Here is a 20,923-nt window from a genome sequence, read left to right on the forward strand (position 1 = left end):
CCCTCGGCCGCGCCCCGCTCTGGAACATCCCCGAAGGTTCCAGACTATCTTGCACGTGCCACCTGCCTGGCTCCGCCCTTAACCACGCCCCCTTCAAGAACTCTCCAGAAGAATCCCGGCTACACTTCCCGTGTCCCCTCGGTCACCTTTTCACCCCACTCCTCACCCCGGTCCATCACGTGCTTCACTCGATGCCGGGGCGACTCGTCCTCACATGCCCCCCTCGCCAGCAGCCCGCACCACGCTCCCGAGAGACCAAGTATGTGGCAATTACTCGCTGCGCTGGCAGAGTGGCTGCTATTCCTTAATTCTGTCGGTAGGATTCATTTGCCTCTTTCTGCTCGCACCCGGTACCACGCCCCTAGTGACCCAACTGTATGGTACTGCACGGTGTGTTCGCCTCTGCACCCATATTTCCTTGTTTTACAGCACTTAGCGCTCCGCGCCGTAGTGATTCATTTTACATCACTACACATTTATCAAATATTCTACTACTCTCCTGATTCACGTTGTCCAAAATAGCCGGTCTGGTTTACTTTGCCATGAATCAATCACCTGTTGAGAATAAATTAGTGGGGCATCTCTGAATGGATCACCTTGCAGATATTTACTCGGGATGAGCTTCAGATTAAATAAATTTATATTTCAGATTATCCGAAATTTTTTAATATTTTCTTTTCAAATTTGTGGACTATTTACATTCGAGTACGTGGTCATTTAAAGTGAATTTGTGTGAACAAAGGTGACATCATCCAATTCCACGTGAAACCACTTTTGGTGCTAGGAAAAGTATGGAAGTGATGAGTTACGGGTGATGTCATTTCGTGTGACGTCACACTTTCGGATCAATCAGAAACGGATCATTTGATATTCGCATATCGGCTGGACATTCTGATGTTTCAGATTCATCTGTTGGATGTTTTTGCCAGTATGAAAATAATGGAAAAAAATAAGAATATGCGTCACCTTTTTTTCATTTTTATTTATACCGGCAAAATGGTCCGATAGATGTAACTGCTCAACCCAAACTATTAATACGTTGATACTTGCATTGGCTTTGTACTGTTCGCCTTGGGCGTCCTCTGGTAAGACAATGCGATAAAGAAGGCTTTCTCTGCTGTAGACCAATCAGTTTCAAAGACAATGCATATATTATCAGAGCACGTTTGTTTGCATGTTTCGCCACAAGTACGTGTGGTTAATGCAGATTTTATGCCTTAACACCTGTTTTTATTGACAGAAAGGATAAAGCCTATTTTTATGTTTCAGATTATTAACCTGAAAATCGGGAATACATTGCATACACTCGAGTGTATTGTGAACTAGGGGACAGTTCTGTTCTCCACCGAGCCACATCAAGTCTGGCTGCAACTGCGTACGTGTTCAATCAAGGGCTACCACCGTATTGTAAATGAATCGCCCGTGAGTGGCACGTTACAAGAAATTCCAAGCAGCCATGTTAATCGTAAATGCGCATGATGTGTTATCAAATCTTTGACAATAAACTATAATTGTACGTCACGTAATATAAAATTACATTGCAAAAAAAAAGTACATTGTTAAATGCCACCTAGTGGAAAGGATGTGCAATTCAACTCGAATGTGTCCGTCTGATTCCTTTTAACAACACGACCTTTTAATCAGCCGCCACTAAAATTCGGGGCAAGCATGTATGGCCGTATAGAAATGGCCGAGATGGCTTTAAAATGTTACCAACAGCTTAAAACTGTGCCTTCCCTCCGAATGAATAATTTCGCGTTAGAGCCCCAGGTGTGGGCTGACTCAATTAGGCACCTGCCCGCTGAGCACATGCAGCTTGGCTCATCACATTCAACCCCGCCGGTACCCAGCGGGGCACGTTCACACGGCTGCCATGGTTTCACCAACACAGCCCAATTGACGCAACAGATCACTGCATTACAAAACAACCCCCCCCCCACCACACCCCTTCCCGGTCCATAGCTTCTACATGCAAGTAATTTTTTTAAGGGCGCAATTAACGAGCGCGTTTTTCGTTTTCAATAGATTTTTCACCGACTTGACACAATGATGAAACAGAGCAGCCGCGCCAGGGGCGACGTTTCACGTTTGAAGGCATGATTACGATAACGAATTATTGACAACTGATGCGCCATTAGCATCGCCATCGTCATCGGATCGTTCACCACGCCACAAACGGCAACGCGAATCTGCCATGCGATTTCGCCGCAAATCGCAAAAAGATACTGCGAAGCAAAACGCGCGTATCGGATCACACCGGCACGGAGGCGTTCGCTTGGTTATGCATCGAGCCTTTATCTGGGTGCCTCCTTTCCTCTGCGAGTGTGCGATACGGTTCGTTCGTCTTCACGTCATGCATCCCCACAAACAGAGACAGAGACACCCCCCCCCCCCCCCCCGTATAGCCTTGGCATACCATCGGGGCAAGTGCTGTTAGCGAGCACCTATGAGGGCCGGCACGGCACACACGAGGGGGTGGGTGGTCCAGCAACCACGCTCGGACGCTTTTTGTCTCCCGAGTGGCGATGTTCACACAGCGCACCAGTTACTCGTTTGAGGCTGAGTCGACCTAGAGGAGGCTCACAACCGGTTCCGATATAATCGTCACTGGTGTTGGCCGTGGGCGGGAATCGCACTCGGGTCGCCGGGTTCGTAGCGCAGCGCGCTCACCACTACACAAAGACAACCCCCCCCCCCCCACGTATAACCTGAACAGACTGTTGGGGCTAGTGCTGTTAACGAGCACCTATGAAGGCCAGAATGGCACACGAAGGGGTGGGTGGCCAGCACCACGCCCGGCCACCTTTGCACCCCAAGTGAAAATGCATTTTACGCATCGCACCAGGTACTCATTTGAGGCTGAATCGTCCTACGGGAGGCCCAGGTGCGGCTCGGATACTCGTCACTGGCGTTGGCCGTGAGCGGCTTCGTAGCGCAGCAGGCTCACCGTGACACTACCGCTGCTGCACACACACAGACACACACAGACACACACACACAGACACACACACAGACAGACACACACACACAGACACACACACAGACACGCATGCACACTCTCGTCCACACCGTGCGACGTGGCACAGTCTCACGTCCCCGACGCTCGCCACGCCGTCGCCCTATATTGTGTTGACTTGTTGCGACTCTGGTTGCCGTAGAGTGCTTCAGTGGCTAATTTCTCGCTGCCATTTGACGTGCTCGGACGTGGTGGGGGAGGTGGAGGAGGAGGAGGGGGTGGGTGGGGGTGGGGGGCCGCGTTGTTGTGTCGATGCGCGTGGAGGCTATTGTCCCGTGCCGCGCGGGCGCACAATCGCGCCTCGCTCTTCTTCTTCTTCTTCCCCGCTTGTTCCACTCGTGACGTCACCGGCGCATCTCGACTGATCTCGGCGCGAACGAACGGGCAGAGGCGCTGAAGTCCTCGCCCAGCAGCAGCAGCGGCGGCGGCGGCAGTAGCGGCGGCGGCGGTAGTCATATCATCGGCGGCTGCAGACTCGGCTGCGCGTGCGTCTTCGCGGGCACGCGTCCATCGTGAAGAATCCTGGAGCGTGGGAGCGAAGAGGGAGCGAAAGCGACAGAGCGAGCGGAGAGAGAGAGAGAGCGGAGAGGAGGGAGCGAGACAGGACACAGGACCCCGCCCGCTTCTGTGTTATCACCGCTAGAGTGATGACAAGGCGGGGAGCGAGAGAGACCTGCGAGAGAAATACCGCAGGTAGGAAGGAGGAGGATGTTGCAATGCGTGGCGGGCACACAGAGCGAACGAACGAATGAATGTATGCGCCACTCGCAAGCAGCAGCAGCAGCGCAACACGTCGCAAACTCTCATTTCGGTTTGTATTCGCACGTAGGTGTCTGTCCGTGTCTCCTGTCTCTGTGTCCCTGCGTGTGTTTGTTTTCCCGTGCGACTACACCGCCGTTATCTTGTCACGGCATTGCCGGTGCCTTGTTTATTTATCCCTCCGTCCGTTACATCCTCGGTGGATTTAAAATGTAATGTCAATTATGGCAGGGGTGTGTTATGCTCGTTCACACGGCGTGTTGGACCAGACAGGGGCATATATTGAACACGGTCGTGGTTGTCTTTTGTTTATATATATATTAAAAAACGTCCTAGCCTTAAATAAATTATACAAAGCATTGCCTGATGTTATGACGTGAGATGGAAAGAATTGTAGCGTTCTTGCTCGTAATCGTGGGTGGTTTCGGCGTGGGATGTGTGCGCGTGTGTGCGTGCGTGCGCGTGCGAGCTTGGTCGTAAACAGCGCGGCCGAGTTGCGCTAATTGATGGGAGGCAGAGGCGTTGTTGCTGTCCAAACCGAACGGGGTGCTGCTGCGCCTTCAGCCGCCCCGTGCACACAACACCGGAGCCCTCTGCTCTCTTTTGTTTCGCCGCACGGTGAAGCGACCGGAGGGGGATATCGAGGAATCTATTTCCGATCTATTCGACGGGACGGGCGCTAAATGTCATTAATGGCTTCGTGGCACAGCGTGCGCGCGGGTACCTTGCTACGCATTCGACGTTTTTTTTTGTTTGACGCGAATATAATAGCCCATGGCTTAGTGTTGTCAGTGTGTGTGTCTGTGTTTACAAAGGGGTGTGTTATCAGATAGGGGTGTATACATTATGCACAATATGGATCAAAATGGAATGGTCTACAGTGCAATGCGGTGTGTATCAATGAATGGCGAGGATTGCCATGCCTCACAATGCTGCAGCTAACAGTTCACTTGTGAGGAATTGCTTTGTTGACTGCTGTGTTTATTTTTTGCCACGTCTAATGTACGTTGGGTGTCGTGGCGCCTCTGGCTATGGCATCCCAATGCGATGAATCGAAATTTCTTGACGGCTTGGAATGGCACGTAAATTGCTTTGAAATAATATTGTGAACGTGGAAATGTGAACATTTTAATTATTGTTGTGCATTAATCGCGTGCTTCTGTTGCTACTATTATTATTGTTCTGGTGATACAGGGTTACAATGCTGGGGTGATTGTAGATTTGTTTAATATATATATAGTGTAAACGGTATCATTATTCGCATTACATTTGTTTACATGCATAATGGGGTGCGTCGAAAATAATATACGATAAATTAACGTGTTAGATTTGATGACATGTTTCTGTCTAATGTTATACATGCCGCATCTGGTATGTGTGGGTTGTGCGTAGTAGTGAATGCAATGCTTTATTGGTTCTCGGGGTTTGCCTCTTAAGGACCGTTCCTCAACAATTTGGGGCGCACTCAGCCACGATACTATTTTTGTAGTGGTTAAATATTATTGTTAGCCACAATAGGCCATTCTCTGTCTTTCTCAGGGACATGATTTGACAACCAACCCACAATTTCTAAATTGCCCTTCATGGAATGCTTGCTGTGCGAATGCAGCTCCGACTGTCACCTCCAAGGGAATCTCTCACAATCAGTTTACCACGATGATTGTTATACACGTAGAGAGAGATACACTATTGATGTTGTGGATTTGCATTCTAATTTTATTTACAAAGGTTGCTAACCATGACAACCACACCACCAAAGGCATGTATACATATATAAGCTGCATGTGCTTTGCAATTAAAGAGACTCTGTCTCTATGCTCTTAAGAGATTAGCTTTTCTAATAACACGTTTGCAGTGATTGGGGGATAGGTGGCTTTAAATAGGTACATATCTTAAGGCTGTTTGCTAGTATGTATCAATCGGAATTTACCCATTAGTGAAATGTACCTGCTCATGAATATGCGGGTAAATGATATAATATTTTTCAACAAATCACATCGAAAGCAACCGCCTAATTTTGTTGCCAAAATGCTTGTTAGACTTACTTATGCTATCGGAATTATGTCTCATATTTCAGATGTTATGTTGCACAATCGTACCGTAAATCAACCGTTAGAGCACATTCAGTGATGAGCTTTCGTGTATAAATATATATGTTTAAATCGTATTAATTGAGTACCTGAAGGGACTAATATTTTCAGGAGTTGTTACGATCTGTTTTGTGCGTGCCTGTTTGTTTGGGTGTTCATGTACAGCCATTTTGTAAATCCACTGCTGGATGAGGGTCTCCTCACACCATGCAGGTTTATGGGGGTTATCTGTCCATACTTCACCATACCGGTCAGTGCAGGGTGGTGAAGGCGGGGAAGATGATGGAGCATAGAAGTTCAGTACAACAATAGATATTTCTGCATTGCCCTTTGCTGCCCAACACGTAGCTCGAGAGCCCTATGACAACCTGTCTGTGAGCATGTTGCTCGTCAAATCCTAGCACTCTCCAGGCCTAAATCCAGCTTAGCTTCTGAGATCTGATGACGTGAGGAGCATTGCGAGTAATGTTGGTCTGAAGTGGTTATTTGTTTATAATTTGACAAATGACAAACCCTTGACTCTTAATGTGCACGATTGCATTGAAATGACAGAGTTCACGGGAGTCGATAAGAAAAGACCGCCGATGCATTGTTGATTAAAACAATTACAACTCGGACAGGTTTTGAATAAGGATCTTGTGATATCCATAAACAATGCAGTGCAATGAATCTCAAGGTCTTTTTTCAAGACATGTTGTGATCGTGATAATTTACAGAACAAAAACATTCAGATCATTGCATGGATATGTTTTATTTTCCACTATTGTGATAAAAAATATATATATAGTGTGTGTGCTTTGCATTCCTTCGCTGAATATGTTTGATTATTTGTTTACTCTTTGGTACTTGGTAAATAATACATATTCACGATGTTTTTTGTGATTAAGCGCACTGCACTACAAACCTGGTTACCCCGAGTTAAAATCCTAGCAACGGCTAACATCTGAGATGAGTGATATTTGAACCGGTCCTGGGCTGATCAGCATGGTGAAGTATGGTCAAAGCAAGGCCCCAAAACTGCCATGGCTTGTGGAGGCCTTCATCTAGCTCAGTATTGCTACAGTGCTGAAAGTTATAATTATAATTAAATATTATAATAAGTAATGCATAGCAGGCGAGCGCTGTAGTAAGGTTTGTTCCTCAAAGCAAGTAGGGCCTTCGTTCGATTCCTGATTCAGGTGCCTTTCTGTCTGTAGCTTTTGAATGTGTTTCTCACAGATTGTAAAATAATTTCCCGCAATATACTCAATTGGGATGACACATTGCAACATCGCCCCCTTAGTGCAAACATGTGGCAGGACCCTGCTGAGAAGAGTCACAAGACTCAGTGAGGCTTTCCTGGGCAAACAACCATAATGAAGCATATTAATGAAAGCTTAAATTAAGCGTCTGAAATAATTATGACTTTTACATGTTAGATGCCGATGCAATGTTTCGCTTTAGAATTCTTTAAATTGCGCTTCTTGTAATAAATTGATGATCATATGCTATAAGTAAATGAACATTTTTGTTGCATTGTATTATTTACAAGGACTAAATATAATAACCAGTTTTGAGTGGTGGCGAAATGACTGGCGCACTGCGCTATGACCAGGCTAGTTGAGTTTGATTCCAGGCCATGGCTAACGTCATTCACGAGTGATATGTGAACCAGTTACAGGCACCCCCCCCCCCCCCCCCCCCCATTCACGAACCCACACAGACCATCACGACGAATTACGGTCATACAAACACTCATCACAGACGAGGTATGGCGAGGCCTTCATCCAGCAGTGAAGTGGCAAAGGGCTGTGAATTATTATTTATTTTCTCTAAATGTAGTACTTTTGAATAGAACGAAAAAACTGACTTTCCAGCTATCAAAGATAAATATTATGCACAGATGGTACCATCTGCGTTCGTGTCAAACATACAGGGATCTCATGAAAACCACAGCTCTTGTTTGTATTTCTCTCATTACCTTGGTAATTTTTACTTTTTATCTGATATGCCATTTAATGATTTACCATATGTCTGAAACCTTAATTCAAGAGCAAATTTTGCATTCAGAGCGCTTGCAAGATTGCTCGTTAGGCGGATGTTTGCCGTGTTTTATCACGTGTAATTTTACTATGGGCAAGGCAAAACACTGCCCATCGTCTTCCGCAGAAATGAAATTCCGTTTGCAGCTGCTCAACGCAGTCACCAAATGTGTGTGAAAATAAATATATAAATAAACATCCATATAAACAAATGGCATATAAATAAATATTTCCCTACTGAGCTATGAGGGTATGGCTTGTGATGTGTTATATTACATTTTTCTAATGGAATTCAGGCTATAGGACCAGGAGGGAGTGGCGGATATTGGCTGCTATGGTTTCCAACCCTCTAAGGACTATGGGCTGAGTTGGTCCAAAGGATTCCGATGTAATTGTTTTTGGATGATGGCAGATGTGTACTTCTTATCTCCAATTCTCATCTCTTGTTGTGTCTTTTAAAACGTGTCTGTGAAACCTGTTTTTCGCAGTTGTTATTCATTTCATGTTTTAAAATATATATTTAAAATATTGTACTGTTTTGACAAAATATACTTAAATGGGAGAATGTTCATGAATAGAGGAACAATACAGAATTGCAACTGTTCATATCAATTCAACCTTTATTTTCTCTTGTTTTAATTACATTTGTGATGCTATTTTAAAAATTAAAATAATAGTAAAGCAATATTTGAAATTCAAATGTGTCCGGGTTCTTGCAGTGCTCAGAAGTAATCGTAGAGCAATATGGCAGTGTATAATTACTTTCATAGCCAAAAATTAAAGAGCATTTTACAAACACTGTTGCTACATGGTGACCTCTATAAAATATCCACTAATAGTTACTTTCTTCAAAATGTCACGTTTCTTTAAGTGTCGTGATTTTTTTTTTTACAGCAGGTAATTATGACCTTATTTCTCTTTCAGGCCCGCAGCACTAATTCCTGCATCGCGGAGTTAAGTTTTTTTTGTCTTGAACCGAGAGCCAAAGGATAGTGAAAACAAGCGCAACGCCACCACCTTGTAAGATATTGGAGAGGAGAGCAACAACAGCTGCCGCATAATAATTAGACCTCCAGGGTTCGACTGCGGAGGGAGGAGGGAAAAACCTTGTAGCGTTCAGCCGGAGCAGGAAATCACTGGTTGGAAGTGGCCATTATGGATTCTATGTGTTCTACCACCTTGGAAATTCCAGTGAATCTTAAAAAGCCAAATCAGCAAGATTGTGCATCAGTGTGATTTACAGCTGTACCTGTCTGGGGGAAGACTTCATAATTTATATCACTCTTAGGCAAGAGGTGGAACTGCATTTCCTCCCCCCCACCCACCCCTAAAAGCTTTGATCCGCTTTACCTTCATAACCTATTTCGCTGCTTAAAGGAAACCATTAGCACTTTAGGTGACAACAAAAATATATAAGTTTAAAATATACAAAAAAGTGTTACATATTGAACGTATACATAATTGCACTTCAAATTGCGAAGATGACACGTTCAATGTCATCACTGAGCTGTGCAATCGTGTTTAGTCTGTGCTTCTTCGTGACAACAAATCTGTCCATGGGGCTGGAGTTCACCGGTGAAGCCGATCAGTCGACAAGGTATTTGAGATGGGACCAAAGTGGAAACGGAAACCTGAGTTTTCAGTTCAAAACCAATAATTCCAAGGGACTCCTGCTGTACGTGGACGACGCCGGCATCTGCGACTATCTCGAGGTCATAGTCACAGGTGGCCAGGTCCAGCTACGAATAAAAATCCACTGCTCGCAGCCGCTGATCCACAGGGCATCGAAGCGCATCGACGACAACAACTGGCACGCGCTGCTCATCAGCATACGCCTGAAGCACATCACTCTCGCGGTGGACGACGAGATCGTCTCGGGGGAGGTCGTGTCCCGGGGGCAGCAGCTGAGCGTCAGCAGCGACCTCTTCCTGGGAGGAATCCCGACGGAGGAGCGCATCCAGCAGCTCACCTCCAAGGAGGTGAAGGGCCTGCCGCCGTTCAAGGGATACATCTCCAATCTCAAGTACGGCCACTCGACGCCGATACTCATTAGCAGCAAGGGAGTGCGGGCCGAGTGGCATCAGGTGTGTAAGGAGCAGAACCCCTGCAAGAATGGCGGTGTCTGCTCTGTGGAGATCAAGGAGGTGGTCTGCGACTGTTCCAACACTGGCTTCCAGGGCCGATATTGTCACGAAGGTAAGTGCCCTGAAATGGTCCGCACGGGTGCCTCGCGTGTTCTTGCTTTTCCAAATTGAAAATGAGCTGCATTTGCTTAATATAACACACGCTCTGCAGGGGATAGGCGGTGTACATCGGAGGGTAAATAGATTGCCTCTGGGCTTTGCTTGCTTATCTCGTCTTGTTTCCATGACACTTGGTTTCCTCATAGTAATTTTTGTACATGCACATTTTTTATTATATAGTTTTGGTTAAAAAGGCCATTAGACTGTTTTTTTTTTCCCTTCAAATAAAATTGCAATAAATGTGTTATTAGACGTGGTGAGGGTTTAAAAAACGAAACAAATACAATTTAATCCAGTAGATTACAAATGTATAGGGAAGCCCATTACATTCCCAAGCCTGAATAATAGTTACTTTAAAAACTCCAACCACAAGCCTAGTAATAATAAGAAGAATAAGTCAATTGGTTTTACTTTCTGGAGTAACGTTCTATGCGGAAGCTGCTGCTGAAGGCTTCTAATTAAAGCTCATGATCACCCCCATTGCTTGTTTGAGCATGTGTGGAGGGCATTTCGGAGCCGCCGTATATCGGTTAGCGCACTGCACTACATACCCTGCCGCTCGAGTTCAATTCCCGCTCACGGCCAACACCAATTACGATTATCTGAACGCGTTCTGGGCCTCCCCGAGGTCAACTCAGCCTGAAATTAGTACCCGGTGCGGTGTATAAACATCGCCACTGGGGTGACAAAGGCCGGCTGGGTGTGGTGTTGGCCACCCATTCCGGCCTTCATAGGTGCTCAGCTAATAGCACTTGCCCCAACAGTCTGTTCAGGCTATACGGGGGGTCTTTGTCTTTGGGGGACAATGGGGAGAAAGAAAGCAGTCGGGGGCGGAATGCTCTGATGCCACAGAGTGTGTCATTTCTGGGCATTATTCTTAATACACGATCTTAAAATTACAAATTTGAATATTTGTAATCTAATATGGTTGAATTTAATGTGAAATATATAATACTAATAAATACATATGAATGGCCATCTTCATACCGTAGCTTGAACATTTAGAGCTTAAGATTAAACGCTGCACACGTAGCATCCACCTTTGAAAACAAAATTATGCTGCTAAACACATTAAACAAAGATGCGTTCTGCCTCCATTGCAATGTTTTCCATAATACATCAATTTATATTGTTTTATTTACATTTTTTTACTGCAAGTGTTGAACACACGTATGCTGTAATAGTATACTCTGCTAAATAATTTGGCAGAATGTGTTATGTATGCACGGTAGAGTAAGATCAAATCAAAGAACCCCTGGAGAAAGTGTGTACTATGCAGCAGATGCAAACCATCGTTGGAAAGCAAATTGCTTCACAGTGACTAACTGATGCACATTCACCATATATGCTACGATTGTTTTATGCGTTTATATACAATATCCGAACCTCCCCCACCCTTCCTGGAACCACTGCTCTGCTTATATTGTTACAGTACATGCAGCAGAATTCCCGCTTTAATAAATATACATGCATCGGCATTTTTTTCTTTCAATAACTTGACACTGAGGGGAAAAAATGACATTCAAGTGTTGACCTCTGAAATGTTTTTTTTTATGCTGCCTATAATAGCTACAAAATAATAGTAGTAATGGAAATTTTAAGCGACTTTCTCTCTTTCTAGAAAGTGAAGAAGTAATCAAAATTGTACCATTTTATAGCCCAACTTTACGAGTGAATTGTTACAATAAAAACTGGGGTGAAATTCGCGTCACGTGCCAACACCACACTTTACTGTTGATCACTTTACTGCACTTGCACCGCTTGTCCAAGGTCGACGGGTGATGACCTTCTTATTAAGGTGAAAGCGGTTGGTCGGAAGATGTCCATATGAAGAGAGAATACAACAGAAAAAAAATTCCCGGCTGCCGAATTAAAAGAAGAGTTGTCTTGTTGAGGAGTTGAAAACAATAATCATTTCAAGGAGATTTAAGACAAGAGCATTTCTGAAGGTTCCAATGCCTATCTAAACGGTGTGTGGAAATAATATCACAAAATGCAACATTAATTGAACTCTCTGTTGGTTCACGTTTAAAACAGCCAGCTTGGGTCAATGACGTTGCTCTATTAAACACCTTTTCTTGGACTGATTTATATTACATAAACCTGACATATTCTTGGTTCTTTCGGTAAAGTCACGTAGAAGGGAAATAATACAATCGTAAAAATAAAACAATCAAATTCTCACGACGTTTAGATTGCAACACAAGCAATCATCATCAGGTGATGATGGATGATTGTGTGTTGCAATCGAACGTCGTGAGAATTTTATTGTTGTATTTTTATTATTTAATTTTTTCCCTTCTACGTGGTGACTTTACCGAAAGAACCAAGAATATGAATCCCTGCAGTCACGAAAGCTTTAAATCGAAATATAAACCTGACAACCATTGTATGTACAGTTTTTCGGTGGGGTAACGTGCGACTCATAATTTACCAAACAGCCATCGCATTGGATATTGAATTGTAAACGTACTTACTACCATAATAAACATTCTCAAAAATACACACCTGGGTGGTATAAACAAAATATGACAATATCAGAAGTCTATGTGCCACCTACTGAAATTTCTGGGAAACTTGATCTTTTCCTGTGAATATCCATTATACATGCTATGGCAATCACTCAAACACATATTGGATAATCACACTCCCTGGTTCATTGACACAAATATGTAAAAAAAAAAAATGTGCCCTGGGAGCAGTTCGGAATAAACCCATAACCTGTGTTATTATAGTAATGTGTATGCTAATACTATTTGTGCATCTGTAGTAGGTAATACGCAGTATGCTAATAAGTGGTAATAACTGTACGTATGATTTTTTCAAGAAAAATTCCCATAATGGGCCTCATTATACATACACTACAACATTCCCATTTTAATTGTCAGACTTCAGGAGAGCTTTGCTCAGTCTTCTTTTGATTAAAACAAGGCAACCAAAGCGGACAAGAGCAAACGCTACCTAATCGCTGACAGTCACACACGAAAAGAAGATGAAAATCTAGGGGGGGGGGGGCAAGAGAAGATAACAGGTACATCAATGGTTTTTTGGTGTTATTTATATTGCCAATACATTTTACACTCCAACGAGTGACGGTCACCACAGACGTGTGTTGTGATGGCAAAGGGGCCAATCGCTGAGTAGATTTACTGCAGACATTTGTCATGTCTCCATGACAGAGCCGGTGGCTAATGAGACTGTACGTTATGGGACGCATGTTCCAATGACAGGAACATCAGCTGGTTATGCAAATTATAGGGGGTGGCGAGCAGTAACGTCTTATTTATTGCCTCAACAGCCCACCCTGGATACCGAGTGGCTTTCAATCTATCCGCCGGCTGTTATCATGTTGCCGCAACTTTCTGTTCAACTTTTATTATGAAAACATGTACTGGTTTAATGGTTCTGTTGTATTAAATGTTACATTACTCTTAAAGTAAAAAAAAACGATTCATGGTAAAATGATGAAAGCCGCATTAATCATTTGTAGTTCAATTTTCAAAGTAGTATGGGTTTTACTTGATCTTTGTGCCAACACTGAGTTTAAATTTTTTGATATCATGGCAAATCTGTTTAAATTTTTTCTCTTGTGGAATATTACTCCAAAAATTAGTTTTAGCATAAAGAAGCAAATGCAAGGTTTGTGCAATGTCAGTTTTAATTGTTTCTCAGTAAGGGTGTGCACATATAATTAGATTGCTTGGAAAAAAGTCTATTTATATCTGTCATTTAATCACCAAAAATTTGGGGGGAATTTAACTAAATCACTTTCATTAACTCTATGGCCATTTCATCATTAATTTGATTCAACGTTTTAAAAGCAACATTTAAGAGCGTGTTTTTACTTGTAACTTTTGACAGGCATGGCCATTACTTAACATGTATGGATCAGTGTTATGCAGCTTTTACAATAATACAATTTTGAAAAACCCCAGTAGAGTTAATTTTTAAGTTTAATAATCGATGTGAGCCCAAAAACCGATATAGTGGGATATAGTGATTCCAGCAATTATTTTACAGATATCATTGTTGATTAGTTTTGGAATAAAGTGTAAAATTATTATTATAATAATTCTACAATAAAAAAAATATTCCAAAAAAACTACTTAGCAAAACTTGTAATAAATTGCCAACATTTAAGTCTAACCTTCACATATGAAGAAACGTTAACAGCCATACATAATTACACGTAACATAACATCAAATTAAACAAGCCCCCTAGCTAGTATTGCGCCGATTTCAAGAAGCGATCTTGCATTGTGAAGGAGTCCCAAGAAAAAGAAGCTTGGCCCATTTTATACGTGTGAGCCATTTATGACTTATGAAAAACAATTGATTTTTTTAAACCTGAGAAACTATTTCAATTGTGATTCTCTGAGGTGTTCTCGGGTCGTACCTGCGTGCACGATCGGCGTGACACCGTGCCGAAAAACAGAGTATGACCCCGGAAACTCTCATCGTCGTAGAGCTATAAGGTACTACCGCAAAAAAAAACTGCGTCGTAGATTTACATTGTTTTGTTTCGTAAAATTTGGGAAGCCAAACAGCATTGAATATCAATGTTCAGAATTTTCCTGTTTTAAAGAAAGAAAAAAAGTATTGGCACCATGAACTTTTAAAACAATTATTAGCTGTGTAATGTGAAACCTAATGAGAGTTTGCATGGATTCTTTAAAATGTTTCCTTTTTTGTAAACACCTTTTGTAATTGTCGAAGGATTTAAGACGGTCAAGCCTGAGGTAAAACTGTCCAAAGATCAATTTGCCAGTTGAAATGTTACAATACATTTCCTTGTGTCGATTATACCATTTGAATTGGAAGGTTTGAAACTCATAACTGCTTAACACGTTGGGGAGGTCATCTCACTTCCTGGATTCTCATTTTGAGGTCCTGGATTTTTTTCCCCCGATGATATTTGATGTATATCCAAATGACAAGTTGCATCCATTGCTACATTGGTCTTCAACTCGGCGGCAAACTGAAATAATCACAATTTACGTATTAAAACGTTTGTGCACCACGTAACAACTTAATTTATTTGGCTGGGCTGTCATGTTGGTGGAGGGTTCCACAACACATATTTGGTCAGATCGTTACGTGGTCAAAACCGAAAAATCGATTTTTAATGACACCTTTTTATAGTGCAGTTTGGTCATTAATTTTCTTAACAAATTACATTCTATAGAACGGCTGCAATACCTTTAAACAGGTTATTTCAGTTGTTAAATTATTGTCAAAATGCAGAGAAAGGGTTTATCATGTGGTGTTAATGCCTCGAGGGCAATAATTAGCATCAAATGATGCAGTCCCCTATAAATCATTTCTGGCATGGCACTATGAGCTTGGTTGTAGGGAATCGTGACTGACAAAACGATGCTGCTCGCTACGGATTTATTGTAAATGTCCGCGTGTATTGTCAAAGGGCAGCTGCAAGGAGGAGTCGTTAACTATTGATTTTGGCACATGGCTCGGGGAACTGAGCATCCATCTGTGCCCAAAATGGATTCCCAGTGAAATTCTTCATGCTCCGAAATGGGAAAAGAATTACACGCAGAGCCATAGCATCTTCTTGAGCAGAAAAAAAAACCCAAAACAAAACACAGTCATATTTTGTAAAAGTAAACAAAGACACGAGGAACTAACAACATCGATTCAAAAAATCATCCTGTAACCTCCGTCAAATACAAAAGCTCATATATGCAATGCATATGGTTTAAATGCTACATATATACAATTAGAATGTAGAAATGATTCTGCGTACAAAAATGCATTTATAATGTCTTGTATGTGTATTAAGATGAAAAGCAATGCAGCCTGATTTTGGAGCAGTTGTCATTGGTTCTACTTCCTAACAAGTAACAGAATTTGGATTCTACATCATTCCAAATACTTGGTCACTACTAATCTATTTGGTGTTTAAATAACGCTTTCATTAATGTGGCATGTTCAATCTACCTTGGATTTCAATGTGAATGTAATTCATTCGGCTTAACATATAATACATTAAACTAGGTGAAATAAATGGACCGTAAGGATTCAATTCCATCTTTTAATATGGATAACTTATAACTGCTCTTGATGTGTATAAGGTTCAGTTCTCACTTTTTCGATATAACCAGTATCAACAGTGGGGCAACTTTAACATGTGCAGTGTATACATATGATATATGTATATAAACCAAACACAATTTAACCGATATCCATTGAGATTTCAAAAATGCTATGCAGAATCCTACATGAATATTTAATGTGTATAGGACCCTGCATAATTTCTTTGAATCCCTATGGAATATTGTTTATTGTCTGAATGTTATTTGCCTGTGATATTTATGAAATGTCCACCATGCACTGCGACAGTCCCTTAACGTGTAATGTATAATAGCCGTCTATGATCAATGATAACAATTAAAACTTGATTATAAATGACAAATTATGTTCTAAAGAATCTTTTCACGTGATTCACAATTGAGGCTTATTTCTTAGAAACGTATTTCAACATTGTCGTAATTCTTGAAATATCACATGGTGAACAGATCTACACAATACGACTGTACGAGTTGTCTTCTCATTGCATATTGAGGGCATTGCACTACAGTGCATCGCCATGAGGTGTGATGACATGAAATGTTGTGATGTTGACTTATTCACCTAACAGGTACAATTTAAATGTAACCCTTTGAAGACCAAGTGATCGCAGTTCTCTGGGAAGAGTGATGACGATGTTGAAGATGAATGTTGGCAACCAATAATTTCTGCTGGCGAACCTGATTTCACAAACTCCACAGATACACAATATATATCTATCGAATTTAAGCTCGTCAAAAACCCCAATTGTGGTAGCATTCACCACGCTTTCCCTTGCCAATAAACTTCACAGAAGTGGGCTTTGAATTTGATAGCGCGTGGGCGTGCGTTTTTTATTTATTTCTTTTTGTTTAACAAAAGTTTTTGGAGTCTTGGGAATGTTAGTAAAATTTTATCAGTTGAGCTGCGCATGCCATCTCGACATGGGAAAATTTTACAGGAGCTGCATTCTTAAGACTCTGTCCTGTGGTCTCCAGACTTTCTGCGCGTGGCTTATATCTCCGCTCCGAAAGTGTATTCCCCAGGAATGGATTCTCTCATTTTTATAAGTGTTCTCGTACCGTTGCTTTTCTCAATAATGTGCTGTCTGCTTGTGATTCGCAGTGCCTAGAATCACAGAATAAGTTTTTTTTATTCTGTATGCTGGTTGTCTTTCTCATCCGCGAGCCAGTGGGTTCGCTCTTCTGCATGACATATGTCATGCAAAGACAATTGTCAACTGCATGCCTAACAAAGACTTTTTTTCTTTTCTTGCTTTATGCTGTCAGATGTCAACTTTGAGGAAGGTAGGTATTTTTAGACTGATGTTGCTTAGAATGTAGATATTAGTGAGTACACAAGCATAGTTTATTTTTTTATTGCAGATACATGAAAAGCAACCCCTTATTGAAAACAAATGGTAATTTGCGAGGAAAGTTTTTTTTTAAATCCATTCCCTCATTTTCAATAAAATACTTTTTTGTTCAATAAACTACTATTTTACATTTCATTCGAGGAAATACCAATATGTTCGGAATGTATTTTCTCACAACTACCGTGTGCAAGTTATACATTGACTTACAACATTAAAAAGCATGGGACTGCACATCACTATGACTGTGAAGATATTAAAATCCACAATTTTAACAAATGGAGCCAAATGTATGTTTGAGGCATAATCCCAACTTGGAGTGAATTTTAATATTTTTTTCTTCCCAAACAAATTCAGCATCAATTATGAAACCATTAAAAGCGAGTCGTTAGGTGATGGTTAGCAAGAATAGCCGTTTATTGATTTGTTCTTCTTGATCTTTGGAAAAGCATTGGGCACCTCAGTGTTTAATGCTTTGGACTGTGTGGTGCTTAGACATACACTGTTTAGTATGTCGGTCACAATACTGAACATGTTATTGTGATGGCAGACTTTGTTGTCTCTGTCTCTATCTCTCTCCTTCTCTCTTGTATTCCCTCTCTCACCCCCCTTCTCTGTTCCCCTTCTATATGGCTGATTGTACTCTCATTCTCCTCCAAGGTATCATGCATCTGATGGTGGCCGATCAAGGTATGAGTGTACTGTTTTATCGTTTGTTGCTTTCCCCCACTTCGCCATGCATCATGCATGCAAGGGCTTATAGGGTCACCAATGGCACTTGGATTGACATTCTACCTTTATAGACCATTAGAGTTTTTTCAATCAGCAATATAACGTTATAGTATCACTGCCTTTTTAATCCAAATCAATCTCCAGCAGAAATGACTGGAAGAAAACAAGGTTCGTATTCGTGAAGGGCCATTGATAAGCTTCTGACAAGCGATACAAACACGTTGGAATGACTAATCACTCGGCTTATTTGTTCGCCACATTTTTGTCAGCCGTGTGTATCGATGTTGGAGTTATAGCATTGCAAAACTGAAATGAAGTACTACTTGTTTTACTGCACCTTGTAAGTCTGCAACAAATTGCAACGGTTAAAATTGCTGTTTTGAAGTCACAAAACTTGTGGATACGTAGAGTGTGCTAAGGCCTAGTACATTCGTATGTGCAATACACAGTATCGCTTTTGCTATTTCAGATCTTTAACTAATCTACTACAATAAGTGATATGGGATTTGTATGTACTGCAACGTGTGCAATGTGTTCTATCGTAATATTGTATTTTACAAATAATAGATAAAGCACACTACCTGTTTGAGTGTGTGTTCAAAATCTCACAAGGATTACAATCAGTTTTCAAATCAAATATAAGAAGTATGTGTAATTAAATTTCAAAATATGTGTGATGTGATTAGAAAAAAAACTGCATAACCACATGGAGGAGGGTCCTGCTTTGGGTTTTCATTGTAAAATGTTTTCAACCAATTCATGATGAGTGTTTATTATAAAAGTGGGAGCAAACCGTAGTACCCGGACAGAAAACCCACTCTATCCCCAAACAGATGGCTGCAGATAGCGATTAGTCCACTTGCTGTACTGCCTTCTTCTGGCAAGCTAGGGTATGGCACCTCCGCAATGCCCACCCAAAGGGAGTTTCACAACATTTGTGTGATCCACCAACCCTTGCTGCCTCCAAAAGTGCCGGATGATAAGCCATGTGCAGAGCCACCATGTGCAGAGCCACCACTGCCCAGCAAATAAGTAAATAAACATACATTTTAAGTATATTCATTGTGTAACACCACAAGAATGAATAACTAACACATCATTCCTGCGTATCATGGCATACTTGAAATAAAAGGAGATACAATGCTGCAATACAACAGGAATAATATTGCTAACACACAATGTGCTGCAATTAAATGTGCACTTACAATCTGCAAACCTTGCTTGATCATGACTGCTGGGCAATAGAGAAACCTGGAAGGATAAAGGATGGACAATGTAGTTCATTTTTTCTTAATCATTGTAAGTGTTGGGAAACAAACAGAGAGAATACATCTGGTACTGATAAGTGCCTGGTTAAAGGATGTGATCCTTAATATATATGTGTCCTTCAAGGGATATCGAGTTTGCCAGTTGTCACATTTCGCCCACTGGCTTTTCTTATGGATGAACAATTGAGCACTGTGACCTTGTCACTTGAGGTAGGGTACGCTTCGTTTATAATTATCAAGATAAGCTCCCCCGGATATCGCTAAGGCTCTTTTGGTTTCGTAGTATTTGATTAATGCAGACTACTTACAACGTAAATATATGCAATAAGATTTGATAGTAAGTACAGAATATCATTATAATCTTGATAACCCAATTAACAAGTTTTTCCTTTAAAAAATTGTACTTGCGTTGCTAATTAATTAGAGTTTTAAACAAAGTCATGTAGTGACTGACACTTTAAATATGCTCTTATTTTAATATCCAATAATATGCTGGTAAGCTTATATAAATTGTAATGTAACATTTTGCTGATCTTTGGTACATGTTGTCAGTGAAGGTAAAGGGGAGGTCAGTTTGTCATTCATTTCTTATCACCAGTGATGGATATTTTTTTAATGAATGCTGGAATGCTTTTGGATATATCTAATGCATACTCTTTGTGGATATAACACAAGGCACAATCAGAGCAATCAAGTGTGTGCAGGCTTGCTGTTCACATACTCACCCGGCTGCACATGTGCAAAATGCATTATGGATTTCCTGTCCATCAAGTCTGCCACTGATGGCTGGTCAAATAGGCCATCTTGCACGGGACAGATTTGCGATAAGAGAATTTGAATGGTTTCACAAATCGCCTGTCCTAAATGTCCTCTGCTTGCAAGGTACAAAGAGATATCTCCTATACTGTTGAGATGTAGTTCTTCTTTAAGCTGGCAACTTCTCTGTGGTCCCTGTCTGGTCTGCCATGATGGTACAAAAGTATTTCTTCCAAACAAGCCAGGTTATTTTTTGAAAATAATGATCAGCTCTCACACAAGGCGTTTTTACATTTTCCATGACCAAGAAAGTGCCTTCTTATCCAGGTGTCCAGCCCAAGCTATGGTTGGCGATGGAATACAATTACAGAGGATGTTACATAGGTAGATTAATTGAACAATTGTGCATGAACTTGAACAAAACAACATAATGATTTTGAAAATAATATTTCAAAAATAGTTACAAACAATACCAAATGAAGCGTAAATTCCACCCGCCATTTTAGTCAAATCATAGTTATTATGAATTACAAATCATAGTTGCAAGTCACAGTTGCAAATGTTGATGTATTTGACATCACGCATGCGTTTAAGGGCATTTCT

The 20,923-nt window shown here is 41.4% G+C and overlaps 1 protein-coding gene across 45 annotated transcripts in view; it reads left to right on the plus strand.

The window, feature by feature from the left end:
* Positions 1–3,311: 3,311 nt before the first annotated feature.
* LOC116939524 (neurexin-1-like) overlaps positions 3,312–20,923 on the plus strand; it is a 297,761-nt gene continuing 280,149 nt past the window's right edge. For 13 of the 45 annotated variants that reach the window (XR_004402416.2, XR_004402417.2, XR_012941093.1 and 10 more), the window contains exons 1-4: positions 3,313–3,709; positions 8,811–10,082; positions 17,482–17,499; positions 18,225–18,254. Coding sequence is in view for 41 of the 45 variants with exons in the window: in XM_032948021.2 (XP_032803912.1) it covers positions 9,368–10,082; positions 17,482–17,499; positions 18,225–18,254 (763 nt within the window). In the remaining 4 variants the exon portion in view is untranslated. Of the gene's footprint in view, positions 3,828–4,312; positions 4,496–4,517; positions 4,666–8,810; positions 10,083–17,481; positions 17,500–18,224; positions 18,255–20,923 lie in introns of those variants that run through there. The other 32 variants (XM_032948022.2, XM_032948023.2, XM_032948024.2 and 29 more) reach the window with 9 other exon arrangements.

This window comes from Petromyzon marinus, chromosome 6 (genome assembly GCF_048934315.1).
Source record: "Petromyzon marinus isolate PM22_M1 ecotype Great Lakes invasive population chromosome 6, UKy_Petmar_22M1.pri1.0, whole genome shotgun sequence".
NCBI classification, from domain to species: domain Eukaryota; kingdom Metazoa; phylum Chordata; class Hyperoartia; order Petromyzontiformes; family Petromyzontidae; genus Petromyzon; species Petromyzon marinus.